Raw genomic sequence first — 24,183 nt, 5'->3', positions numbered from 1 at the left:
TTTTAAGAATCCCCCTCCAACTTTAGTCTTAATTTTCTCTTTTTACCTCCTCGACGATGCCATTGCTATAAGCACAAGCATATTCTAGAATAAAATGAGAGAAAGCATTTAAATTCCCTGTTGGACATAATTGATCAACTTCCATCCTTTGAACAACCTTTTTATCTTTGGATGGTTTTTAAATAAAAAAATATTATCAAATCAAGTGGCCAATCTTGGTTGGGTTCATGAGACTCTGCTGAGTCAATAGGGTTTGGTGTATTTGATGTGAAACAATCATTTTTCAAAGGGAAAATTATTAAAAGAGGGAAATATTTTAATATTTGCATAAAAGAATTTATTTTTTCAAAAATGATCAAAAATGAATTAAATCTTCCAACAGTCCAACATTTTAGTGACTCCCTGGACTGTCAGTACCCCTTCGAATGATTAGAATGCTGGAAACTCCAGGGTTTTAATAGGTTGCTTTAACACCAGAGCAATTTTGTCTCCATTTAAATGCTGGACAATCCAACGAGTTACTTAAATGTGGGAATGTCCATCAACTTAATTCATTTTTTTGATAATTTTTGAAAAAAATAGATTTTTTTCTTTAAATATTAAAATATTTAACCCTATTTTAATAATTTACCCTTTTTTTAATGGTTTAAATTAGATGTTCATTATTTAAGATCAGGTTTTGTGGCTGAGCATATACTAATCTATAAAAAAGGAGAATACTTTCAAATAAATATATGTATTAATTACCCACCCATGGGTTGCCTCAGTGGTAAGGGCGAGTACGTGCAGTGTGGGTTGGGCGTATGTCACGGGTTCGATTCCCCCTCTTGGATTTTCTCATGATTTAATTTGGGGACCATGACAGTGGGTTGCTGTGGTAGTCCTCCTCGAGATTAGTCGTAGTGTGCGCAAGCTGACCTGGACACTCGATTAGCAAATATATATATTAATCAATAATTTTAAAACAATTTGAATAGGTTGAGCATCCCAAGATGAGTCAACTCGATATCTGTGATGGATTGGATGGGGACGAGACAGTACCATGGTTTCAAATTTAGTTCGAGATCGAGATGACTTGTCCGAGTTGTCACTGTTTCGTTCAAGAATGAGTTAGATATTCAATGTCAATCATCTCTCATATTGTTTCGTTTGTTGATCGAAACGATTTGGGTGATGTTTTAAAAATGTGATTCAAGTTCACGTCAATCAGGATTTCATAGTTTTTGATTAAAATGATTAAATTTTTTATAATTTAAATATTAATGATCTAAATAAAAATATGATCATGTTACTAATCATCTTTAATCCGCCTCATTCTACATAATAAATTTATTACATTTAAATATATATTAATAAATAATTATAAATTGAGTTAAATGATTTATCTCTTACTCAGTCACCCAACAAGATTTGATACCATGGTAACTCATCTGGCCCCCACTCACCATTGATACTGAGTAGACTCGTCCAAGTCATCTCATTTTGGAGGACTCAACCCATTTACACTTAATATCTTAAGCCTTTTGTAAAAAACAAAAAAATCTAAATAGATCTTTACTTATGTTGGTTTGGAACACTTTATCATAGAGGGCAAATCAGTTTTTGAGTGCCATATGACATGAAAAGCTATGTTTGATGTGAGATAATGCAACTACTCTATTTCTAGGCTCACGTAAAGTGTTAGTTTTATAATGATGAATACCCGTCTTCACCTACTAATTACTAATGCTAATCTTGCTAATTTGGAAAAAAAAGAAAAAAAGAAAAAAAGAAAAAAAAAAGGAATCTAAATGCCCTCGTCACCCTCATATTCAACCTCGAGCCAAAAATCTTAATTTGTTTTCCCTAAAATCAATTATCTTGAAGAGCTTCTACTTTTGTGATAAGTTATTTTTAATGTATTAAACCTTGTATCTAATCAATTATCTTTAATTTCTCGTAGAAAAATCTTGTTGAAAATCTATCACCTTCTACCTTCCCCAAAAAATCTATCTTTTTCTTAAAGGTATGATGGTTGAAGATGACGATAAAATATTTCACCCTAGTGGTTCAAAATAGTAGGTTTTGAGGAGAAAAGTTTAAAACTTTTACTAGACGTTGAAGTTGAGGGTTTTTAGGTTTTTTACAATTAATCTTTTATAGAAGATCGAGGTCAAGATCATGTCATAACTTTGAAACTTCAAGCTATCTCAAGCGTTCACAAAATAGTGGAGTATCTCTAAATCAACTTTTTTTTTTCTTCCCTTGGCCATAATTTTAAATCCATGGCCAGAATTAGGGATGGATCGGTTCGGATCAAATTGTTTCTTATCCAATAAGGAATTTATAAGACCAGACGCAATCTAGATTCTAGACATGATAGAATCTGTCATTCTAAAATCCATATTTGATCCCATATGATGTATTTGTTTTAGGAATCGTGCTGGAGTGACCTCAAGATTGGATCTCATATTGCACATCTTACTGTGAAAATGGGTAAGAATGATAAATGCTTTTTCACTCATATCTCAAGGAAAGCATCGATGATTCTCATACAATTTCACGTCAAAGTGTGTGATGTGAGATGCAATCTTGATGTCACTTCAGCACTAGATTCGATCTGATCCTATAAAAAGTTCAATATTTTTTGATCGGTCCTAATACAAGCCGATTTGATTCATAATCAAACACGTGGAAATAACATTTAGGGTAATGTTTCTCTACAACAGGAGTGGAGTACGAGATTGCGTACTTTAATTAATTAAAGGAAAGAGAGATTCTATTGCCACACTAACTTTTCCTAAGAGCACTCCCATTCATATGTTAGTGAACACATCTTGGGTGTTCTTAGTAAAAGTTGCTGTGACAATAGTAACTCTAAAAAAGGGTAAAGTTGCTCTAAAAAATATAAAGCGCAGCCATGTAAGCATTCTTGAAGAAAGATTTTTCCAGATATTTTTTTCCCCCTAAAATATCTTCTATCATTGGCTCTAGATATTATCAACCGTGCTGACATGGCATAATGACACGTGTAAAGCAGAGCCATACAGAACTATTTGTGGGCCCAACGACACGACATCGCACGCTTCCTGTTTCTTTTTTTTTTTTTTTTTTTATCTTCTGGATTCTGGTAGAGGAGAGTAGAAAGAAGAACAAAATCAGGGTTTTTTTTTTCCCTCTAAATTTAGTGTAGACTCTTCTAAATTTAGAGAAGATTTCTTCATCGTAGATAATTGGACTCGATTTCCAGAGATTGAGACCTTTATATCTGCCGAACCGAGCGATTCAGACTCTGAGGATGTCGGAGATGTCAGAGCCAAATGGACAAAATTCGAGAGATTTAGTTAAGCAAGAAGAAGAGATTGCGAGCCATGTACGGATTTCCATTATAGCTCTTTTGGATTTTTGAGAATTATGTCTTTGGATTTTTTTTGGAAGATTAAAAATCTCTTATGTTTGTTTAGTTGTTGAGATTTGTGTGTATGAGCTTTACGAATGTGAAATTATATATGATTTTAGTTTCTTAGATTAGTTCTCTTTACATCTTTTATCATTGGAGAATTTGCAGATTCTCTTATTTTTTTAATGATTCCGGTCATTTTGAGATAGAAGAACTTGGAGATTCTGTTAATTTGAGAAATTATAACTCTGATTTTCATGAAAATTGTTAAAGAATCTCATTGTCGTGCACGTGACGTAGGCAATCTTGTGGTAACCACGCAAATTCTTTGTTATGTTCTTTTTATTTTGATTGTTATCATTGTTTCTTATGTCAATTTTCTACACTAGGTGTACTAAATTTTATTTATTTACTTATTTTTTTGAGTTTGTAAACACTTGTTACAATTTATCAGTTGGGATTTTGTGGATTAGTTTCTTTTATGATAATTGGTTGATAACCATTAGTTATTGTTGATTTATACCTGGTTTGTATATGAATTTGAAATTTTCACATAATTTCAATTCCTCAGAGCAGATAACCTGACGCAACCATTTTCCTACTTACATTCTGAAGCATTCCTTTGGATGTAATAACTGCAACCCACATAAACCACTAAGGTTGCCGGAATACTTGTCTTGGGTTTGTTGACATTTAGTGAGTCTCCTTATATTGAAAGAGAAAAAAGATCTGAATTGTAACAACTAACAAGAAGTCAGATTCCATTCAATACGGATAAGCTTAGCTGCCATAGTTGTCTCTTCTCTCGTAGGGTTAGCACAAGCTCAAATGCTTGACAACTGATTGATCTTCGTACTCCAGTTACGACTTCCCTTTCAATGGCGAGTGAATTAAAAAAAATCCCTGAGAGAGTTCATTACCGTAATCTTTAGGAAAGAGAATTTTATTTTTATTTAAGGAGTTGAGGAGTCGGAAATGTTCTGAAAATGTATAACTGCTCACTAACCTCAACGGACAAACCTAAATTTTTATGCAGGAAATATAAGGATGTCATTTAGGGGTGTGGGGATTTTCGGGGTTATGGATTTTCAGTTCATGAGATCCATAGTAGGAGAGAAAATCGCCTGTTTCATCAAGCATGCTACTAATAGATCTCTACCTGTTATTATAGTGTGTGCTTCTGGGGGAGCCCGCATGCAAGAAGGAAGTTTGAGCTTGATGCAAATGGCTAAAATTTCTTCCGCTTTACATAATTATCAATCAACTAAAAAGTCATTCTATGTATCAATCCTTACATCTCCTACAACCGGTGGAGTGACAGCTAGTTTTGGTATGTTGGGAGACATTATTAATTCACTGTACCGATTTATTTATTTATTATTATTATTTGGATTGATGAGCCTGTTTTTAATGAGATTTGTAACTCTGTGATGGTGGGAATTGAATCTAGGTCTATGATATTATCATCCGTAAACTTTATCAACAAAGCTAGCTGGCACCTTCAATAGTCCATTGTACTTGTTACTTCATCCTATAGATATGTTGGACAAGTGATCTTCTGCTCAATTTTCCACCCTAGATATTAGAGATGATTTTCATCTTTGAAAGATTAAATGTTTACTGAATTTCACAAGGATCATTCTCTTTTAATATATAGAGCTAGACACTTCCCAATCCCAGGATGCAATGCAATACCATTTTTTTTTCTTCCTGATTTTCTATCCTTAACCATTTCCCAGTATTAAGATTGAAGATTTCTCCAAATCTAAGTCTTTTCTATTCTCACTTGAAAACCAATTCAAATCACGTTGCTGACCACAATATTTGGGATAAAAAGTTGGTGATGATGATGGTGTTAGTTACCTATTCCCTAATCCTATAAATGGACATCTAATAAACTTGAAGTTAGATAAGGTTGATTTAGCCAATAGTATATTCCTCCAAAGATATTGTAACTCTGCTATTGCCTTTAAATGAATGGTAATTTCTTTTGGATTCTGTTTCTTCTACCAAGATTTACTTCCTATATTTGCTGGAAACCCTCAGTACGTTTCATTTTATTGTGAACTCTTTGTTCAGCCCCATTTTGGTTCCTTGTAAAATTTGTCTGATTCTCATAATGTTCTTGCCATTTACTTATATAAAAAAAATAAAATACTATTATTTCCATTTACTTATAAAAAAAAATAAAAATGTTATTGCCATTTCAGGACCTTCAGGTTGAAGAATCAATGTGCACAGAATGGACAGATGAGAAGCACAGTTTATATCTCAATTCCATGGAAGCGACATTTGTTAAACAATTATATAGTCGTGAGTATCATTCCATTGATTTCCCTGATAGGAGCTCGAAAAGAAAGAATCCTCTGAATCCAAACTTGATACAACATTCAAGTGCAACCTCCCGTATCTCCACGGGACAGGTCTGGGACTTTATTTGTTTTATATGTTCAATCTACCATATTGTCTATTAACCCATTTTCTTGCTTTGATTAAATGTGTCTAATTTTCAATTGTCATGCATTTGTTGTTTATTCAGTTCAAGGTTTTTCGAAGTGGATATTGGGAAAAGCTTAATTTTGAAAGAGCTCAACCCCGAGATATTGCAGAGGAGTCTCATGTTCTTTCGGGAAATCCATGGATCCAACATTTCAAGTCTGCGGGAAAATGTCAAGAAGTAACATTACCCATGCCGGAAGAAAATGGTTCATATTGTACTAAAGCTATCCACTTGGGACAGAAGGCAACAAGTTCAATGGAATTCCCTTCTGACGGCTGTCACAGCTCTCACTTACATCGTCAAGATTCTGTCTCCAACAATAAAGGTTGCTTTCTCCTCACTGTTTCAGGTTTTAACTGATTGATCTTCAGATTTCTATTGTGTTTCTTTATATATATTCTTCACATGTGTATTTAATAGCTATTAACTATGGCCTCTTGAAGAAAAACTGTATTTCATTAGTATGTATACACTAGTTTTATACAGCTGTATTTACTAATGGGTCGGGATCCGGTGACTCGTGGAGAATGACTCATGAGAAAACAGATGATGTTAACCATGTAAACATGAAATCCAATAGGCTGGATTCATATGAATCCAGTTAACACAAATCTTGAGGATAAATCTCAACCATTGGATTTTATGTTTATATGGTTGGTGTCCTGTGTTTTTTCCATAAGTCATTCTTCATGAGTCAACAGATCCCAACCCTTTACTACTAATATACCAAGTAAAGACTAATAATTAAGAAAGTCAGTTGCTTCTCTTGTGCAAATTTTTGAACAACTGATACCAAATTACGAGGAGGTATATTTATATGTTTGACAACTAGGATCAGAAGTGCCTAAAAAAAAGTATAGGGAAATTACCGTGTGATATGTTTTAGGTTCTAAGAAGATTTATGAGACCCAAATGAACTCGGCTTAGGTTGACAATTTGAATTTGTATTGTGTTGTAATGAAAGAATCTATTCTTCATTCATCTATTGGGGGATTTGAAGGATTGTTTGGGCCAATGTGCAATTAGGAGCCAAAATATAATACAGTAATTGAGCGAAATACCTAGAATTTGACTGACTCTGCCACACCTTGTCCTCTTTTCAGTAAAGTTTATATTTATCAAAAAACAAAGTACCATATGGATTTCATTCTGTTAATGCATTGATGAATAAATTAGCCTTTCTATGTTCCCTTGGATATACGGAGCATGGCTGCAGCTATCATCATGTTGGAAATATTTTGGATGTTACAATGACTATTTCATTTCAAAACAAAAGAAATTCCCAATATGCATTTCTGTTTGCCTTTTTGATTATTAATATGACTTTTTATTTCTAGAATTTTGGTGTCCTTGTCTTTCATCTTTGTGAAACTAGGGCTGTATCAAATACATGAATTTTGGAGCTGATTGGGGTTGGGTTTTGTGAAAATCAACTCATAAGAAAGTTCCTCATCTCTCTCTCTCTCTCTCTCCTGACATTTTGTTTGTGTTATACACATGACTGTGTATCAACTTCGATCTTTCAATCATTTTTTAACATGTATCAATGTGAGATTGGATTTGATTTATGTTGCTTGATGTCGTCACTCAACTTAGATTTCCCAGTTTTAGTGATGTCATCATCAAGTGATAGCGTTGAATGAGCTCTTAAAGAGAATAAATACAAAAACTGGCGTTTATGGCTGAAAAGCTACTTGCTAGGGCAAGGACTTTGGGACATCGCCAATGGATTCATAACCAAATCAAAGTTTATTTACGCTGGATTCATCTCTTGGAGGAAGAGTAATGGCAAGTCCCTTGCTTGGATATGATTGAAATCTTGTCGGTTGGATATGCTTGCTTACCTGAGATAGCAAGATTCGACAAAAAAGCCTGGGATCTATTGGCCACTGTGCATGAATATGCGAGCAACACAAAGGAAGTTGTGTCGCTGATTTTGTATGAACGAATAGGCGAGAGCGACACAAAGGAGATAGGTTTTAGAGGAGTACAAAGTTGCATCAACCATAAAATGACGGTATGGGTGATACAGGAAAATGGTGCCTGCTAGGAGAAATAGTCTGGTTTTGATACAAAATCAGAAAATCTGCAAGAAGACCGAAAATAATGTTTCAAAATAGCTTCAAGACTGCAACACGTTCGAATTCCCTAAGTTACTAGATTCTGCCAACCCATCAAGATTCAAGAGTCTTAATAAGTCACCCAAACTCTCTAGGATACTCATTTGTTGAAAGAACTAGATTTTATTGAAGAGGTTGTGTTGCACTCTTGTTTGTGGATGATCATTATTGAGATTCAACCAAGTGGCAATGATGCGAAACTTCTGAGTTTCTGAGAAACACTTCAGAAAGGGGAATGCAAACTTCGAGAAATGCCTCTGAGCTTTTACTTTGGAATGACAACTATTGGCAATCTAACACTGCATCCTTCTAGATTTCATGGAAAAACAAAGATAAAAAAAAAAAAAAAAAAAAAAAAATCTTTTTTAAGCTTTCTCCAAGTGTTGAAAACGAACGGTTACTGAACTCCCAAATTCAAAATTAAATTTTAACGGTGAAATATAAATTTTTTTTTTTTGGATTTTTTTTTTCAAAGTTCTTAGAATTTCGTCCTGTACATCCTTGTGGCATCGGATCATGTTTTGGATGCCACAAAGTGACGCGGTCAGGAAACTTTCCTTAGTAAGGAAAGTGTTTTTCGTTCTCTTGCATAAAAATGCATTTATTTTTTTCCTGATTGGCTGGTTCCAACTGTAAGAAATCATTTTAGGGTCAGCTCATTGTTCAGGCCACCTCAGTGCCTCCTAAATGTGTAACGTAGAACTTGAGAAAGCCAAACTCTTAGTTTGTCTTCATTCATCTTTACATTGCTGGTCTCAAGCCAAGATAAAGGAGGAGGGTTACATCAACTTTATCCTCATTCAACTTTAGACGCAACTGAATGTAGGAACGAGATTTGTTCAGCCAATCCTCCAAATGTCGTAATTCTCGATCCTTTATTTCTTTCAGGCTTTCGACATGATTGAATGGAGGAACACAATTAGTACGAATCTTGAACCTCCTAAGTGGAACAAGATTGATTTGGCCAATTCTCCAAAAATGATTCTTGATGCTTCATTAGGCTTTAAACAGAATTGAATGGAGGAAGAAGATTATTTCAGACGACACCAAATTTTTTTGGTGATGCTTTGTTGATGATGATTAGTGTTGTTGGTGGCGTATTTGTTCAGTATTGTTGTTTTTTATTTTTTGCTTACTAGCAAGCTATTGTTCTAAAATAGGTCTGTGTGCTTACTTCAATCCGTGCTAATTTGTAATGTTTTCTTTTCGTTAAAAAGCGATTAAATTGGTTGGCTTCTTGCAGAGGTGTCGGATCAAAACTTTGTGGATGAAGACCATGAAGGGGGGAACTTCAGCAACTTGTACAAGACTAAAAGGATGAAGAAGGTTGTTGTCGATGTTTCAACAAAAGATCAAGTAATTTATAGATTTGATGGTTAGAAGGCTTATATCATAGGGAAAGAATGTAAATCCAAGATCATTATATCCATGTGGGTATTTTTCAGGTTGTTCCGGTTGGAAAGTCCCTAACGATAGCGGATCCTAATGGGACTCATGTTTCTCCAATGAAAGATGGGTCTTGTACATATCAACAATCAGAAATGATGGATGGCTTTACTTGCCTTGAATCTGGGCAACCAAGCCTTCTAAACCGTGAGCCGAAGATAGGAGACTGATGCGGAGTAGTTAAAGCTTGTAAACGAGGTTTGAAAGGGTAAGCTAAATGAATGAAGAAATCTAATGGACTTGGATAAGATAAAAATTTCTAAGTAGGGTTATTGGGCAGAGAAGGGTTCTTGAAAGAAATGGCGGACCATTAATGTTTGAGAAAAGTTGATAAAAAAAAGCTAGTCAGAAGAAAATGTTCACTGTTAGGGATGCTGAAAGTTGATTTACGGGAAAGAGTTTGGATTTTGCTCTTTCAGTTGTACTAGAATTTACTTCAATAAAAGTAATATGGATTGAACTTCTGATGGAGTGATTAGTGCATTGTACACAGTTTAGCTTTAATGGAATGTGTGAGGAGGACAGAGATGTTCTTGCCATTGCCCTTCCTTCCACACACAACTTTTCTGATCTTCACTGTGTCTGGTGAGTTTGGATTTGGGACATGACCTGTGACCTCAAAATTGTGACGCCAACTGAATATTGGACTTTGCACTTCTTGAAATTAATATTCTTAAATCATCAAAAATGTTAATGGAAGGTGTCAACATGGCAAGTTTAAAGTTTGCGAATCATATGGAAAGAAAAATAATTTGGCCGTCTTGCTTTATCATCGAAGCCTAATCTCAAATATTTTCGGGCCATTTAGTCAAAACTTGTTTCTCCGTTCAACTTTGTCTAAAGCTGTGTTTTAGTATTGCAAGTGTATTAGAAACCTAAAACTAAAGACCTTAAAAAAATAAAAGATACTAAAATGTTTTTTTTTACTGTGTTTAGTCTGTCTCCAGAGTAAAACCTCCCAAAGGATTTGTTACAAATACTTCATCTCTTTCCCAATGCAATGTAATTAAACCCTTATTTATAATCAAATTTCCATAGATAAGATGGGAAAGTATGAAATTCTAATAAGTTTAATCCCTAAAAGTTCTAATCTAATCAAATAGATCTTGTTGACAATATGTAATTAATGATTTGATCTTCAATGTGAGTAGTTACTTAATTAATAACCGGAGATAAAAAAAAACATGTACTCAAAGATGATGTTTGTCTCCAATATAAGTATGGGCATCCCCTTTGAGGTGAGAGAAAAGACAGTAAGTCTGGAGAGGAATTATTGAAAAAGGGGTAAATTCGACGTTAAGGCCCGTCAATTTGCTTGGATTTAGTCAAATTCAGTGGATCTTAACATCGAATTTACCTCTTTTTTCAGGTACTGATAGTAGAGAAAAGACAATAAAATTTGAGAGATATTTTTGAAAAAGAGTTAGAAGAGTAAAAACAATGAAGTCAGAAGGTTATTCTTAGAAAGGAAAACACTTTTCTTACTAATATTTCAAATCTTATTGAGGGTCGTTGGGCTCACATGGATTACTACATTGGCAATCCAACACAACCACCTTGTAGATTTAATTTAGATTCAAAACAAAAAATTCAAATATATATATATATATATATATTCTTTTTGAATTTGATCCAAAGTGTTGGAAAATGACAGTTATCAAACTGTCAAAACTTAAAATTAAAATTTAGAGGTGAAAAATAGTGTTTTTTTTTTGTTGTTGTTGCCAAAGTTGTTAGATTTCATCCTCTACAAGCCTTTGCATTGGATCATGTTTTTGGATGTCAAGATGTGAGCTCACGACTTTTAGTAAAGTCAAGCTAGTTTGACTAACTTGTAATCTCGAGATTCGTAAAGAGGAAAAAAAATCTCTACCTCTTTTTCTTATAAAAGGATAAAAAGAGTGGGTTCTACAGTTGTGTTTTATTATATAGATTTGATATGGACTGAATACAAAATCTAAACTTATATGTGAAAGATTGAATTAAATCTCTTCATTTATCGATTTTAATTGTATTTTTTGAGCCTTGTCTAAAGAAATTTTTAACACTGATGACATGCAACCAATAACATTGAATTGATGCAAATTGTAGAGATGTGCCATAAGTGAAGCCAACATATTTCGTACATATACCCTATCATTTGGGTGGTTTTGCATGGCGTAAACTCTAGAGAAATTTCCAAAACGTGATAAACTTTTGATGAAATTCCCATTCCGGCTCACTATTCATTTTAATTTCCAAAATGTGAACAACGATATTGCAGATTTTTCAAGTGACTATCTAGCAGCTGTAAAGTAGCTAGAGCTCTGATATTTTTTTTTTCTTTTTCAAAGTGACAATCTCTCTAATTATGAAAGTGACTATCTTGTAGGTTCACTACTATTATGCGAGATTGTCACTATATAAACCAACAAGATTATCACTTAAAAAAAATATCAGTGATCTAACTAATTTATAGTTGCGAGACAATTGAAAAACCTGCGATATCGTTGTTGATGTTTTGGGAATTAAAATGAACAATTAGCCGGAATCGAAATTTCGTCATATTTAGATCATGAAATCGTAATTTACCCTAAACTCTATTCCAATTTACAATGGAATGTTGTATCCAAGTGATTTTTCATTCCAACTCAGCTAGTGTTAATGCAATGGTGACATGCATGGTTTCAAATCTTATCTGAGATTGAGATGACTCACCTGAGTCATCTCGATTCACTAATGAAAAGGGTTTACACTGCGTTTTAGCCTTTTGTTTCAGAAGAAGGTGCCAACTTAGCTAAGTTGGTAAAGGCGTGTAAAGTGTTGATCCCACAACCTAGGTTCAAATCTTGTTGAACCCACTTTCACGTTGACTACTAACCACTTTGTCTTGCTTAGTGAAGAAAAAAAAAAGAATTTTGATAATATCACATAGTTTTTGACTAACACTCCTGACGCCTTTTTCTCTCTCCCGTCCATAGTGAAAAAAAATAGAACTTTATGATCTGATCACCTTGTTACATTCAAAAACATGATCTGATGCAAAGGAGTTGTAGAGGACAAAATTATATGAACTTAAAAAAAAAAAATAATTAAAAAATAGTTATTTTTCACCGTTGAATTTTATTTTTAAATTTGGGTTCTTGCTGGCCGTCCATTTTCAACAACTTGGATCAAGCTCGAAAAATAGTAGTTTTTTATTTTATTTTTTATTATGAATATTTTCATGAAATCTACAAGGTTGTGTTGTTGGATTGTAAATGTGATAATCAATGTGAGCCCAACGATCCTTTTTTAAATTTGAAATCTAAAAAAATAAATATGAGGGCAGCGGGCAAGATAGAGCAGCTCTCTAATAATTAAATATTATAGTGTTTTAACATTTATTACTGAAATAAAAAAAATGATTTTATGGTTAAGCATATTTTAATCTACTTTATTTAGTCAGAAAATTTATACTTACTCTCATTCATATATATATATATATATGGGTAGCGTTCAATGGCTAACCTTTTGGTAAAACATGAGTTAGAAGTTTTGGAATGGGCTGATTTTTGGTGAGGAAGATCTCCTCACCGTAGAGATCATCCTCACAAAAAATCAGTCAATTCCAAAACTTCTAACTCATGTTTTGAAAAATGTTTTGCCATTGAACGGGACCCTATATATATATATATATATATAGGGGGGCGTTCAATGGCAAACTTTTTAGCAAACTTTTTGGCAAAACATTTTTCAAAACATGAGTTAGAAGTTTTGGAATGGGCTGATTTTTGATGAGGATGATCTCTATGGTGAGGAGATCATCCTCACAAAAAATCAGCCCATTCCAAGACTTCTAACCCCATCAAAAATAGTTTCCAAAAAATGGACGGTCCACGATTTTTCAACTGGTAAACATGGGTTAGAAGTTTTGAAATGGGCTGATTTTTGGTGAGGATGATCTCCTCACCATAGAGATCATCCTCACCAAAAATCAGCCCATTCCAAAACCTCTAACCCATGTTTTGAAAAATGTTTTGCCAAAAAGTTTGCTAAAAAGTTTGCCCTTGAACGCTACCATATATATATATATATAGGGTCTCGTTATTTGGCCAACAGTTTGGCAAACATTTTGGCAAACACTTTTTCAAAACATGGGTTAGAGGTCTTGGAATGGGCTGATTTTTGGTGAGGATGATCTCTACGGTGAGGAGATCATCTTCACCAAAAATCAGTTCATTCCAAAACTTCTTGCCCCAGTTTACAAGTTGAAAAATCGTGAACCGTCCATTTTTTGTAAATTATTTTTGATGGGGTTAGAAGTTTTGGAATGGGCTGATTTTTGGTGATGATGATCTCCTCACCGTAGAGATCATCCTCACCAAAAATCAGCCCATTCCAAGACCTTTAACCCATGTTTTGAAAAATGTGTTTGCCAAACTGTTGGCCAAATAACGCTACCCATATATATATATATATATGGACAACGTTATTACGACCCCTATTACGACTCACATTGCGACACACCGTTTTGTCTTATATGGGCAAAAATGTTTGGAATAGGCTGACTTTTTTTGTGAGGATGATCTCTGTGATGAGGGGATCATCCTGGCAAAAATCATCCCATTCCAAAACTTCTAACCCCATCAAAATTGATTTACAAAAATTGGACGGTCTATAATTTTTCAACAAAAATTGGACGGTCTAGAAGTTTCATAATAAGCTGATTTTTGGCAAAGATGATCTCCTCACCATAGAGATCATCCTCACAAAAAATCAGCCCATTCCAAACATTTTTGCCCATATAAGACAAAACGGTGTGTCGCAATGTGCGTCGTAATAGGGGTATATAGAACGTGACCCTATATATATATATATATGGGGGCGGTTCAAGGGCCATATGAGAAAGCATATGAAAAAACTTTCGTTTTTCAAAATAAGAGTTAGAGATTTTGGATTGAGCTGATTTTTTGCAAGGATGGTCACTATGATGAAAAGATCATCCTCACAAAAAATCAGCTCAATCAGAAACTTCTAAATCCATCAAAAGTGATTTACAAATTAGTGATAAAAATTGGTAAAAAATCGACGGTCCACATTCTAAATCACTTTTAATGGGGTTAGAAGTTTTAGATTGGGCTGATTTTTTTTTGGATGATCTTCCCATCATAAAGATCATCCTCACAAAAAATCAGCTCAATCCAAAATTTCTAACCCATATTTTAAAATTTTATTAAAAACGAAAGTTTTTACATATGTTTTCTCATATGGCCCTTGAACCTGACCCTATATATATATATATATATATATATATATAGGGAAGCGTTCGAAAGTCTTAAAAAGAGTCAAACATTTTTCAAAATAGGGGCTAGAAGTTTCAGAATGGGCTGATTTTTTGTGGGGATGATCTCTATGGTGAGGAGATCATGCTTACCAAAAATCAGCTCATTCTAAAACTTCTAACCCTAGTTTACAACTTCAGGAATTGTGGATTGTCCGATTTTTGTAAATCACTTTTGATGGGGTTAGAAGTTTCGAAATGGGCTGATTTTTTGTGAGGATGATGTCTTCATTATAGAGATCATCCTCACAAAACAAAAAAAAAAAAAAAAAAAAAAAATCAACCTATTCCAAAACTTCTAATCCATACATTGAAAAATGTTTGGCTTTCTTTAGGGCCTACGAACGCCACCCATATATACATGAATAAATAATTGTATATACATGGATTGAATATCGATGAATAAATACTTGTAAATGGATTGAGTAAGATTATTCTCGGTCTCCTCCGTACTTTAAAATTCATCCTATTGAGAAACAATGAATGTTGTAGACCATGCATGCCTTTTGGTTGTGAAGTAGCACACCCGTATTGACTCACAGAAGGCAACCACATGATGAGGTGAGATAATGTTCTTCACTGAATTGCAAAACTGCTGAATGGTTAATGAAACCAATTTATTGGGACAAACAATGGATCTCTCTTTGGTTGTAAAGTAGCACATCCTAATGGGAAATATTCAATTGTTCTCTACCTACACAATGCTACTTTGAGTGTTATTTCAAATAACTGTAAATGCTCTATAATAACAATGAACAATGATTTCCAGAAGCCCCACTTTGACATATGCTCCGAACCATAAATCAGTTGCCCTGGGATACACATAATCATAAATCTTTTTTGTCTCTCCTAAGGCAAATGATCTATGGTTCTGTGATGGGAGCGTAGCCGGCGCGGGGGGGCGGGGGGGGGGGGGGCGTATGTCAAAGAGGAGCGTCATATTATCACAACTCAATAACAATTATCTTCATTGTACACATGCATGGTGGATAATACTTCAAATCAGCCCCACCTAGTTGTAATAATTTTTCTCTCTTAGGGTGTTTAATATTTTGTGTCAGATTAGTTGTGGTTGGTTGTGATAGTTATGTTTATAATTATTAGGGAATTGACCGTAGACTCATTTTACTATAACGCCCGGTTGCTCAAAACATCACTTAAGGAAAAAAAAAAAAAAAAAAGAAAAAGATCAGATATATTGTACTCATGTTTTAGATCAGATTTGATAAATATTTTTTCTTAAAGTTCATTTTACATGATCCATGACGTTGAAAATGGATGGTCACTGAATCTCCAATTTTCAAAGACTTCTTAGCGGTGTATGATAAAGGTGGGGTTGACTTGGTGCTCTGCAAAACATGGAGCGTTACAGGAAGCTGGAGCTATGGAGGATCCGCTCCCCAATTATTATCACGTGTCCATAAATAGATGTGACCAATCCTTTTAAAATAAAGAATACTATTACTATTCAAAACATTTTCACTTTTTTTTTTCTTATATTCTATCTTTTCTTAAGCATCACAAGATTTCAGAATAAGAAAAGATTATTTCTAACAAAGTCTTTGATGAATTCCACTTTCCGTATATTGTAGAGTCGCTTTCCAGGACGGTGCCCGTTCCTATACGTAGGAACGATGTCCACGTTCTAGAGTTGGAGAATAAATAAGTTGGGCTGTGTGCACGACTTAGTTAGGAGTCCGACGTGTCTTAAGGTGATGATATTTGTGGATGGGATCAATTTTATTATCATTATCATAGATATCATCTTCACAAAAAATCAACCCATTCCTAAACTTCTTACCCATATAGGCCAGATGTTGTCTCCCTATGTGAAATATCTTCATTTATCAATTTTAATCATAATTTTCCTAGACCATTGAAAGATGGTTAGAACATTCATGACATAAACAACCAATATTGTTGAAAAGGGCACAAATTGTCTGCAAGTGAACTGAATCCACCAGATGTGGTTTGCTCTATTTATTTGGCCTCCAGTCCAAACCAGCTAGAGTGGAGTCCTCCTAATGATGAAGTTTCTATCCTTGACCATGTGCTGTGAGGAGACTTGGCAAAGACTTTGACTCCAAAAGTCATGTTATTGGGGGGAGGGGGGATAAATCATTGATATTTACTTACTGAAATTTTCACTATTATGTTTATGCCTTGTTTAGTTGTGTTATATAATCCCTTCAAGTTCTTCATCTGCAACCAAAGTTCCATATGCTTCTAACAATGGATCACATCTCTACTGTCAACCTTCTCTTATTGTTCTTCCTTCTGTTTTACATCTCCTCATCTTCTTCAACCAAGGAACAACGTCAGACATATATCATCCACATGGACAAATCAGCCATTCCTTCTCCTTTCTCCACCCACCATAACTGGTACACCTCAACACTCTCCTCACTATCAGCACCAGATGGCATTGTTCCAACCCATCTTTACACCTACAACCATGTGATGGATGGCTACAGTGCTGTGCTGTCGCGGACCCAACTTGATGAGTTGGAGAGAATGCCAGGTCACATTGCCACGTACCCTGATACACTAGGTCACCTCGACACCACCCACAGCCCACAGTTTCTAGGCCTAAACAAGTATACTGGATTGTGGCCAGCTGCAGGATTTGGAGATGACATGATCATAGGTATTATTGACAGTGGAGTCTGGCCGGAAAGCAAGAGTTTCGATGATTATGGTATGCCACCAGTGCCCAAACGTTGGCGCGGTTCCTGTGAGACGGGGGTCATGTTCAATTCTTCAAATTGTAATCGTAAACTTATTGGAGCTCGTTATTTTAGTAAAGGGTCAAAGCAAAAAAGTGGTGATCACACCAGTGACCATGATACTCCAAGGGATAATCGTGGGCATGGCACCCACACTGCGTCGACAGCAGCTGGAGCTCGTGTGCCCAACGCTAGCTACTTTGGATATGCTAATGGTATGGCAATTGGAATTGCACCCCTCGCCCGGCTTTCCGTGTACAAAGTGCTTTTTGATCATGGTTCTGCGGGAAGTGACACATTAGCCGCCATGGATCAGGCCATAGAAGACGGTGTGGATCTCATGTCATTGTCAATGAGATTTGATGAAATGGAATTTTTTGACAGCACAATTTCATTGGGAGCATTTGCAGCCATGGAGAGAGGGATCTTTGTGGCTTGTTCTGGTGGAAATAGAGGCTCTGATTCTTACACTGTCCATAACGGTGCTCCTTGGATCACCACGGTCGGTGCAGGGACTATTGATAGAGACTATTTCGCTTATGTTACTCTTGGTAAAGGTGTTGCAACCATTAAAGGAAGATCAATATTTCCGAAGGACTTGTTTATATCAGGAGTTCCCCTCTATTATGGTCGCGGTAATACAAGCAAGGAGATTTGTGATTATGAATCCTTAAATCCTAAAGATGTTTCAAACAAGATTGTTTACTGTAAATTTAGTAACAATTCAGATATACGTCAACAAATGAGTGAAGTGAACAGAGCAGGTGCACTGGGAGCGATACTTGCAACTGATTCCGCACAATCCCTGCGTCCTGCAGACTTCTATATGCCATTTGTGGCCATTAGCCTGATTGACGGAAAGGCGGTGCTGAAGTACCTAAAAAAGCCTGCACAATTGCCAACTGTGGACATCAAGTTTCAGATAACAGTGTTGGGTACTAAACCAGCTCCACAGGTGCCTCCCTTCTCGTCGCGAGGACCTAATCGTTTAGCTCCTATGATTTTGAAACCGGACATAATAGCCCCCGGAGTTAACATACTGGCAGCATATGTGCCTAATAAGGGAGATGCACGAATTGGGAATAAAATCTTGCACACTGATTATGAACTTCTGTCTGGAACATCCATGTCGACGCCCCATGTCTCTGGCCTCGCTGCTTTGCTTAAAGCAATGCACAAAAATTGGAGTCCCGCTGCCATCCGATCGGCAATGATGACTACTGCAGATTGGATTGATAATGCGAATGGAAGGATCATTGACATGAATACTGGAAGATCTGGGAGCCCTCTTGCTTTTGGAGCTGGGCATGTAAACCCCAACAAAGCCATGGATCCTGGTCTAGTTTATGAAATTGAAGTGAAGGACTACATTAATTTCTTATGTGGGCTGAACTACACTAGTGAGCAAATAAGGGTTATTACTAGGAGATCGAAATACAATTGTGATCAGGCCAATCTCGATCTCAATTATCCATCATTCATCGTCATACTAAACAATACCTACACAGCAAAGCATACCTTTAATAGGGTATTGACGAACGTGGCTGATTCTCCATCAGTTTATCATGTTGCGGTGTGGGCTCAAACCGGCATGAAGATTGTTGTCAAGCCTAAGACACTCTCCTTCAGAAGTAAATATGACAAAGTTAAATTTTCAGTGACAGTTGAGATTAAGCTGGGACCTTTTTTCAGTTACTTGGGCAATTATGGGTATCTCAGGTGGTCTGAGGTTAATGGGAGCCATGTTGTAACAAGTCCCATAGTTTCTGCCTTTTCTCTTGATCATACTGTATGAGCACAGGTGTTTCGGTGTTGTACCTTGGCAATAGGTGGTATTAAATAAAGGAAAATCCTAGAGTTTAAAATAACCTTTTTTTTTTTTTCCTCTTGATCATACCTTGGCAATGTATCTCATGCACCTTAATAATGATACATGAATAAATAATTGTATATACATGGATTGAATATCCATGAATAAATACTTGTAAATGGATCGAGTAAGATGATTTTCGGTCTACTCCATGCTTTAAATTTCATCCTATTGAGAAAAACATGCATGCCTCTTGGTTGTGAAGTAGCACACCCGTATTGACTCGCATATGGCAACCACATGATGAGGTGAGATATTGTTCTTCATTGAATTTCAATACTGCTGAATGGTTAATGAAAACAAAATCCATATTTTAAAGGACAAAAAGGCCCTCAAACTTTAAATTTCAATCCCATTACAGCGCTATCTTCACAATCACCTTACTTAGAAGTTAAATTACAAAAAGGATCTTCAATATATTGAATAATAAAATATGATATATAATTGGATTATATATCTATGAGAAAATTTTAAAATCCTTAATTTTTAAAAGTAATTAATCATACATAAATTCAAATTTTAATCATAATTTCATAATGCATAAGTCCTAATTTTGATCATGTGTGCTTGCTTATATCACCTACTAGTTAATCATAACTTCCCTAAATTATTGAAAAATGTGTACAACGTTAAATTAATAAGGGCAACCCACGACATAGCCAAATTGTTTTGTCTTATACAAGTAAAAGTTTCGGAATGAGATGATTTTTGGTGAGGATGATCTCTATGATGAGGAGATCATCTCACCAAAAATCAGCCCCTTTCAAAACTTCTATCCTCATCAAAACAGCTTATCAAAATAATGGACGATTTACGATTCTTGAACTTGTTTTGATGGGGTTGGAAGTTTCGGAATGGGCTGATTTTTGCTGAGGATGATCATCTCATCATATAGATCACCCTCACCAAAAGTCAGCTCATTCCAAAACTTTAAACCCATATAAGACAAAACAATTCGGCTATGTGGTGGTTGCCCTAATTAATTCACGGGGGTGCTTTTATAATTACCAATTGGTTTTTTATTTATGAAAAAAATTGTTGGCAAGTGAACTGAAGCCAATAGATTTGGTTTTTTACATTGGGTTTTGTTAAATCTTCTATATTTAGTCTCATGTCCAAATCAACCTATGATGTCAAGTGGACACCTTAAAATAATGATAAGGATGGAGCCCTCACCATGTGCTGAGTGGAAACTTTGCAAAGACTACAACTTCCAATGTCATCCAATTGAGGATAAAAAATGAATATTACAATACATCCATATTGACTGACAAAAGATTTGAATAAAGAAATGATCTTATTCTATTATTGTCTTCAGTCTTTTTCAAGTATTCTACTCAATTTTTTTTGTGTGTGTGTGTGTGTGTGTGGAGTTTTTTGACTTTTGATGATCTATCAAGAAAATAATTGTGAATGGGCCTCCCACACCTCACTCATATGTTCATGCCTCTTGTATTATATATATAGTTCCTTCAAGTCCTACACTTGAGAAACCATAGTTCCATATCACTCTTAACAATGGTTCACATCTTTACTCTCAACCTTCTCTTATTTCTGTTCCTTCCGTCTTACATCTCATCTTCTTCAACCGTGCGACAACACCAGACTTATATCATCCACATGGACAAATCAATAATTCCTTCTCCTTTCTCAACCCACCATGGTTGGTACACCTCAACACTCTCATCCCTATCAGCATCGTCAGAAGGCATTGCCCCACCCATCTCTACACTTATAACCATGTGATGGATGGCTTCAGTGCCGTGCTGTCCCAATCCCAGCTCAATGAGCTGGAGATAATGCCAGGTCACATTGCCACATATCCTGAAAGACTCGGTCAGCTCGACACCACCCACAGTCCACAGTTTCTAGGCCTAAACAGATATACGGGATTGTGGCCGGCTGGAGGGTTTGGTGATGACACGATTATTGGTATTCTTGATACCGGGATCTGGCCAGAAAGCAAGAGTTTCAATGATCATGGCATGCCACCAGTGCCCAAACATTGGCGTGGTGCCTGTGAGAAAGAGCCCAAGTTCAATTCCTCAAATTGTAATCGAAAACTCATTGGTGCTCGTGCTTTTAGCAAAGGCTTGAGCAAATAAACGGAGATGACAACGATGATTATCATACTCCAAGGGATTTCGATGGGCATGGCTCCCACACTTCGTCAATAGCGGGTGGATATCATGTACCCAATGTTAGCTACTTTGGATACGCCAATGGTACAGCGATTGGGGTTGCACCTCGTGCTCGGCTCGCCATGTACAAAGTGATTTTCAAGGGTGGATCAGCGGAAAGTGACACATTAGCTGCCATGGATCAGGCCATAAAAGACGGTGTGGATCTCATGTCATTGTTGTTGAGATTTGATGAAACAGAAATTTTCGATGGAGCAATTGCATTGGGAGCATTTGCAGCCATGGAGAGAGGGATCTTTGTGTCTTGTTCTGCTGGAAATAGAGGCCCTGATTCTTACACTGTCGCTAAAGGTGCTCCTTGGATCATGACAGTCGGTGCAGGGACTATCGATAGAGACTATGTGGCTCATGTAACTCTTGGTAAAGGCTTTGCAACTATTAAAGGAAGATCAATATTTCCTAAGGATTTGTTTGTATCGGGCATTCCCCTCTATTATGGACGTGGTAATACAAGCAAGGAGATTTGTGATTCCGAATCCTTAAATCCTAAAGACGTTTCAAACAAGATTGTTTTTTGCAAGTTCAGTGACAATTCAGATATACGTCAACAAATCGATGAAGTGAACAGAGTAGGTGCTGTAGGAGCGATCTTCGCAACTGATTCTGCACAATCCTTGCAGCCCAAAGACTTCCATGTGCCATTTGTGGCAATTAGCCCGACTGATGGAAAGGTGGTGCTGAAGTACATAAAAAATGTGGTGCAACGGCCAACTGTGGAAATCAAGTTTCAGATAGCAGTGCTTGGTACTAAACCAGCTCCTCAAGTGCCACCCTTCTCGTCACGAGGACCTAATCGTTTAGCTCCTATGATTGAAGCCGGATATAATAGCCCCCCGCGTTAATATCTTGGCAGCATATGTGCCTAATAGGGAAAGTGCATGAATTGGGAATGATGTCTTGCACACTGACTATGACTTTCTGTCTGGTACATCAATGTCGACTCCCCATGTAGCTGGCATCGCTGCTTTGCTAAAAGCAGAATACAAAGATTGGAGTCCCGCTGCCATCCGATCGGCGATGATGACCACTGCAGATTTGACCGATAACATGAATGGAGAGATCATTGACATGGATATAAGAAGATCTGGGTCCCCTCTTGATTTTTGAGCTGGGCATGTAAACCCTAACAAGGCCATGGACCCAGGTCTAGTTTATGATACAGAAGTGCAGGACTATATCAATTTTCTATGTGGGCTAAACTACACTCATCAGCAAATGAGGGTTATCACTAGGAGATCGAATTATAATTGTGATCAGGCCAATCTTGATCTCAATTATCCATCGTTCGTTGTCGTCCTAAATGACAACAACGTGACTTCGACAACGTACACCTTTAAAAGGGTATTGACGAATGTCGCTGATTTTCGATCGGTTTATCGTGCTGGGGCGAGGGTGATCGATTGTAAAGCTTGCAATAGAGATGCAGAGATTAAGATTAAGAAATAGACTTTGGGTAAGTCGAATTCGTTCCACAGGGACAATGAGGATTCAAGTATTCATTCGGATAAAAATGCCAAAACAGAATTTAGAAACAAAAACAGATTAGTTTTAAAAACAAAACAAAGTTGTAGTAGAAACTAAATTGAAATCTAAACAGAAAATAAAGATTAGAATTCTAAGAGAGAGGGATTAGAGAGGTCAAGTAAACCTTTGCAAGTAATCCATAGTGTAGATAAATTCTGAAATTAACTCAATCCATGGAGCAAGTCATTGCTCATGGATCGGAAGATGGATCAATTAAATTTTTGAAAGAAATTAGAAGCTATTCATGAAAATCCTAATATGATGGAGATTGCCCAATTTATATTCTGATTATTCACATAGTATAGCCATTCTTGAACTTATCTAAGTAATGGCTATCTAAGTTGGATCAGAATTATAAGTTGGATTACCTTAATCAGAATAGAATTTTCAGAATTAAAACATGTAAGCAAGCAAGAATTTAAATCTACACTAGAGGGATTAATTTGCTATGGCTTCCTTAACTTCTCTAATGAGAATTTAGCCAATCATCGCAAGAACTAAAATTACAGAAATTAATAAAAGAGAAAAGAGAGATTGGGTGAAGAAGATGATGATTGATTAGTAATGCTCCTTTAATAGCTCTCCAAAGGATTACAAGAAGTATGAATGGATCACTCTTGAAGTTCTCACTACATTCAAGAGGTCTCTCAACAGAAAATTACAAAGAATTCTAAGAAGAAACTAAAGACAATTAAAGAAGAAAAGAGCCTAAGAGGGACCCAAGAGGGGACCCCTTCTTTGAAATCAACCCTCAAATTTATAATGTTCTTATTCGGGTAATCGGGGTGATTTAGCGGATAATTCGATTCAAATGACCCAATCAGTTACAACCACCGAAGCTTCTAGAAGCTTCTGTAAAAATCTCGAGGATAAATTCCTCGAAATGACCGCGGCGCGGTCTTGGCTAGCCGCGGCGCGGTGACGTGGCGCCCAAATCGATCGATATTTTTCTAGAAACTTCCTTTCGGCCCGCGTATTGTAACCATAATTGTTATTTCTTTTGTTGGTTTCCGAATGTGCCCTTTTCACCTGAAATTAGTAACAAACTATTGTTAGTCACATTAATTTGGGATTTAATAAAATTTATTATTTTAAGGGAACTAGTATTTATATGA

The 24,183-nt window shown here is 36.0% G+C and overlaps 1 protein-coding gene and 2 pseudogenes across 4 annotated transcripts; all 3 read left to right on the top strand.

Annotated features, from left to right (window-relative positions):
• The first annotated feature begins 3,092 nt into the window (after positions 1-3,092).
• Positions 3,093-9,916, top strand: LOC147403782 (cold-regulated protein 27-like). Of its 4 annotated transcripts, none has more exons than XM_086439514.1 (5): positions 3,093-3,352; positions 5,590-5,802; positions 5,919-6,228; positions 9,243-9,355; positions 9,445-9,916. In XM_086439514.1, the coding sequence occupies exons 1-5, from the start codon at positions 3,278-3,280 to the stop codon at positions 9,613-9,615; spliced, it is 882 nt and encodes a 293-aa protein (XP_086295640.1). In that variant the 5' UTR covers positions 3,093-3,277; the 3' UTR covers positions 9,616-9,916. The 4 variants fall into 4 exon arrangements, with proteins under 4 accessions (XP_086295640.1, XP_086295642.1, XP_086295643.1 ...); XM_086439516.1 differs by having other exon boundaries at positions 3,094-3,352; positions 9,243-9,325; XM_086439517.1 differs by having other exon boundaries at positions 3,096-3,352; positions 5,919-6,204; positions 9,243-9,325.
• Positions 9,917-16,766: 6,850 nt separating this feature from the next.
• LOC147403781 (subtilisin-like protease SBT3 pseudogene) lies at positions 16,767-19,374 on the top strand (annotated as a pseudogene).
• A 1,438-nt stretch (positions 19,375-20,812) lies between these two features.
• On the top strand, positions 20,813-23,104 carry LOC147403780 (subtilisin-like protease SBT3 pseudogene; annotated as a pseudogene).
• The last annotated feature ends 1,079 nt before the right edge of the window (positions 23,105-24,183 follow it).

This window comes from Akebia trifoliata, chromosome 4 (genome assembly GCF_017979445.1).
Source record: "Akebia trifoliata isolate Shusen 1 chromosome 4, ASM1797944v1, whole genome shotgun sequence".
NCBI classification, from domain to species: Eukaryota; Viridiplantae; Streptophyta; class Magnoliopsida; order Ranunculales; family Lardizabalaceae; genus Akebia; species Akebia trifoliata.
This window is presented reverse-complemented; position numbering and strand designations above follow the sequence as displayed.

What these genes read in the sequence shown, in the direction of transcription:
- LOC147403782 (XM_086439514.1), top strand. Translation starts at nt 3,278, where the DNA reads ATGTCGGAGATGTCAGAGCCAAATGGACAAAATTCGAGAGATTTAGTT. An exon ending in CTTTCTCCTCACTGTTTCAG is followed by an intron (nt 6,229 to 9,242) that starts GTTTTAACTGAT and finishes GGCTTCTTGCAG; the next exon opens with AGGTGTCGGATCAAAACTTT. An exon ending in ATGTTTCAACAAAAGATCAA is followed by an intron (nt 9,356 to 9,444) that starts GTAATTTATAGA and finishes GGTATTTTTCAG; the next exon opens with GTTGTTCCGGTTGGAAAGTC.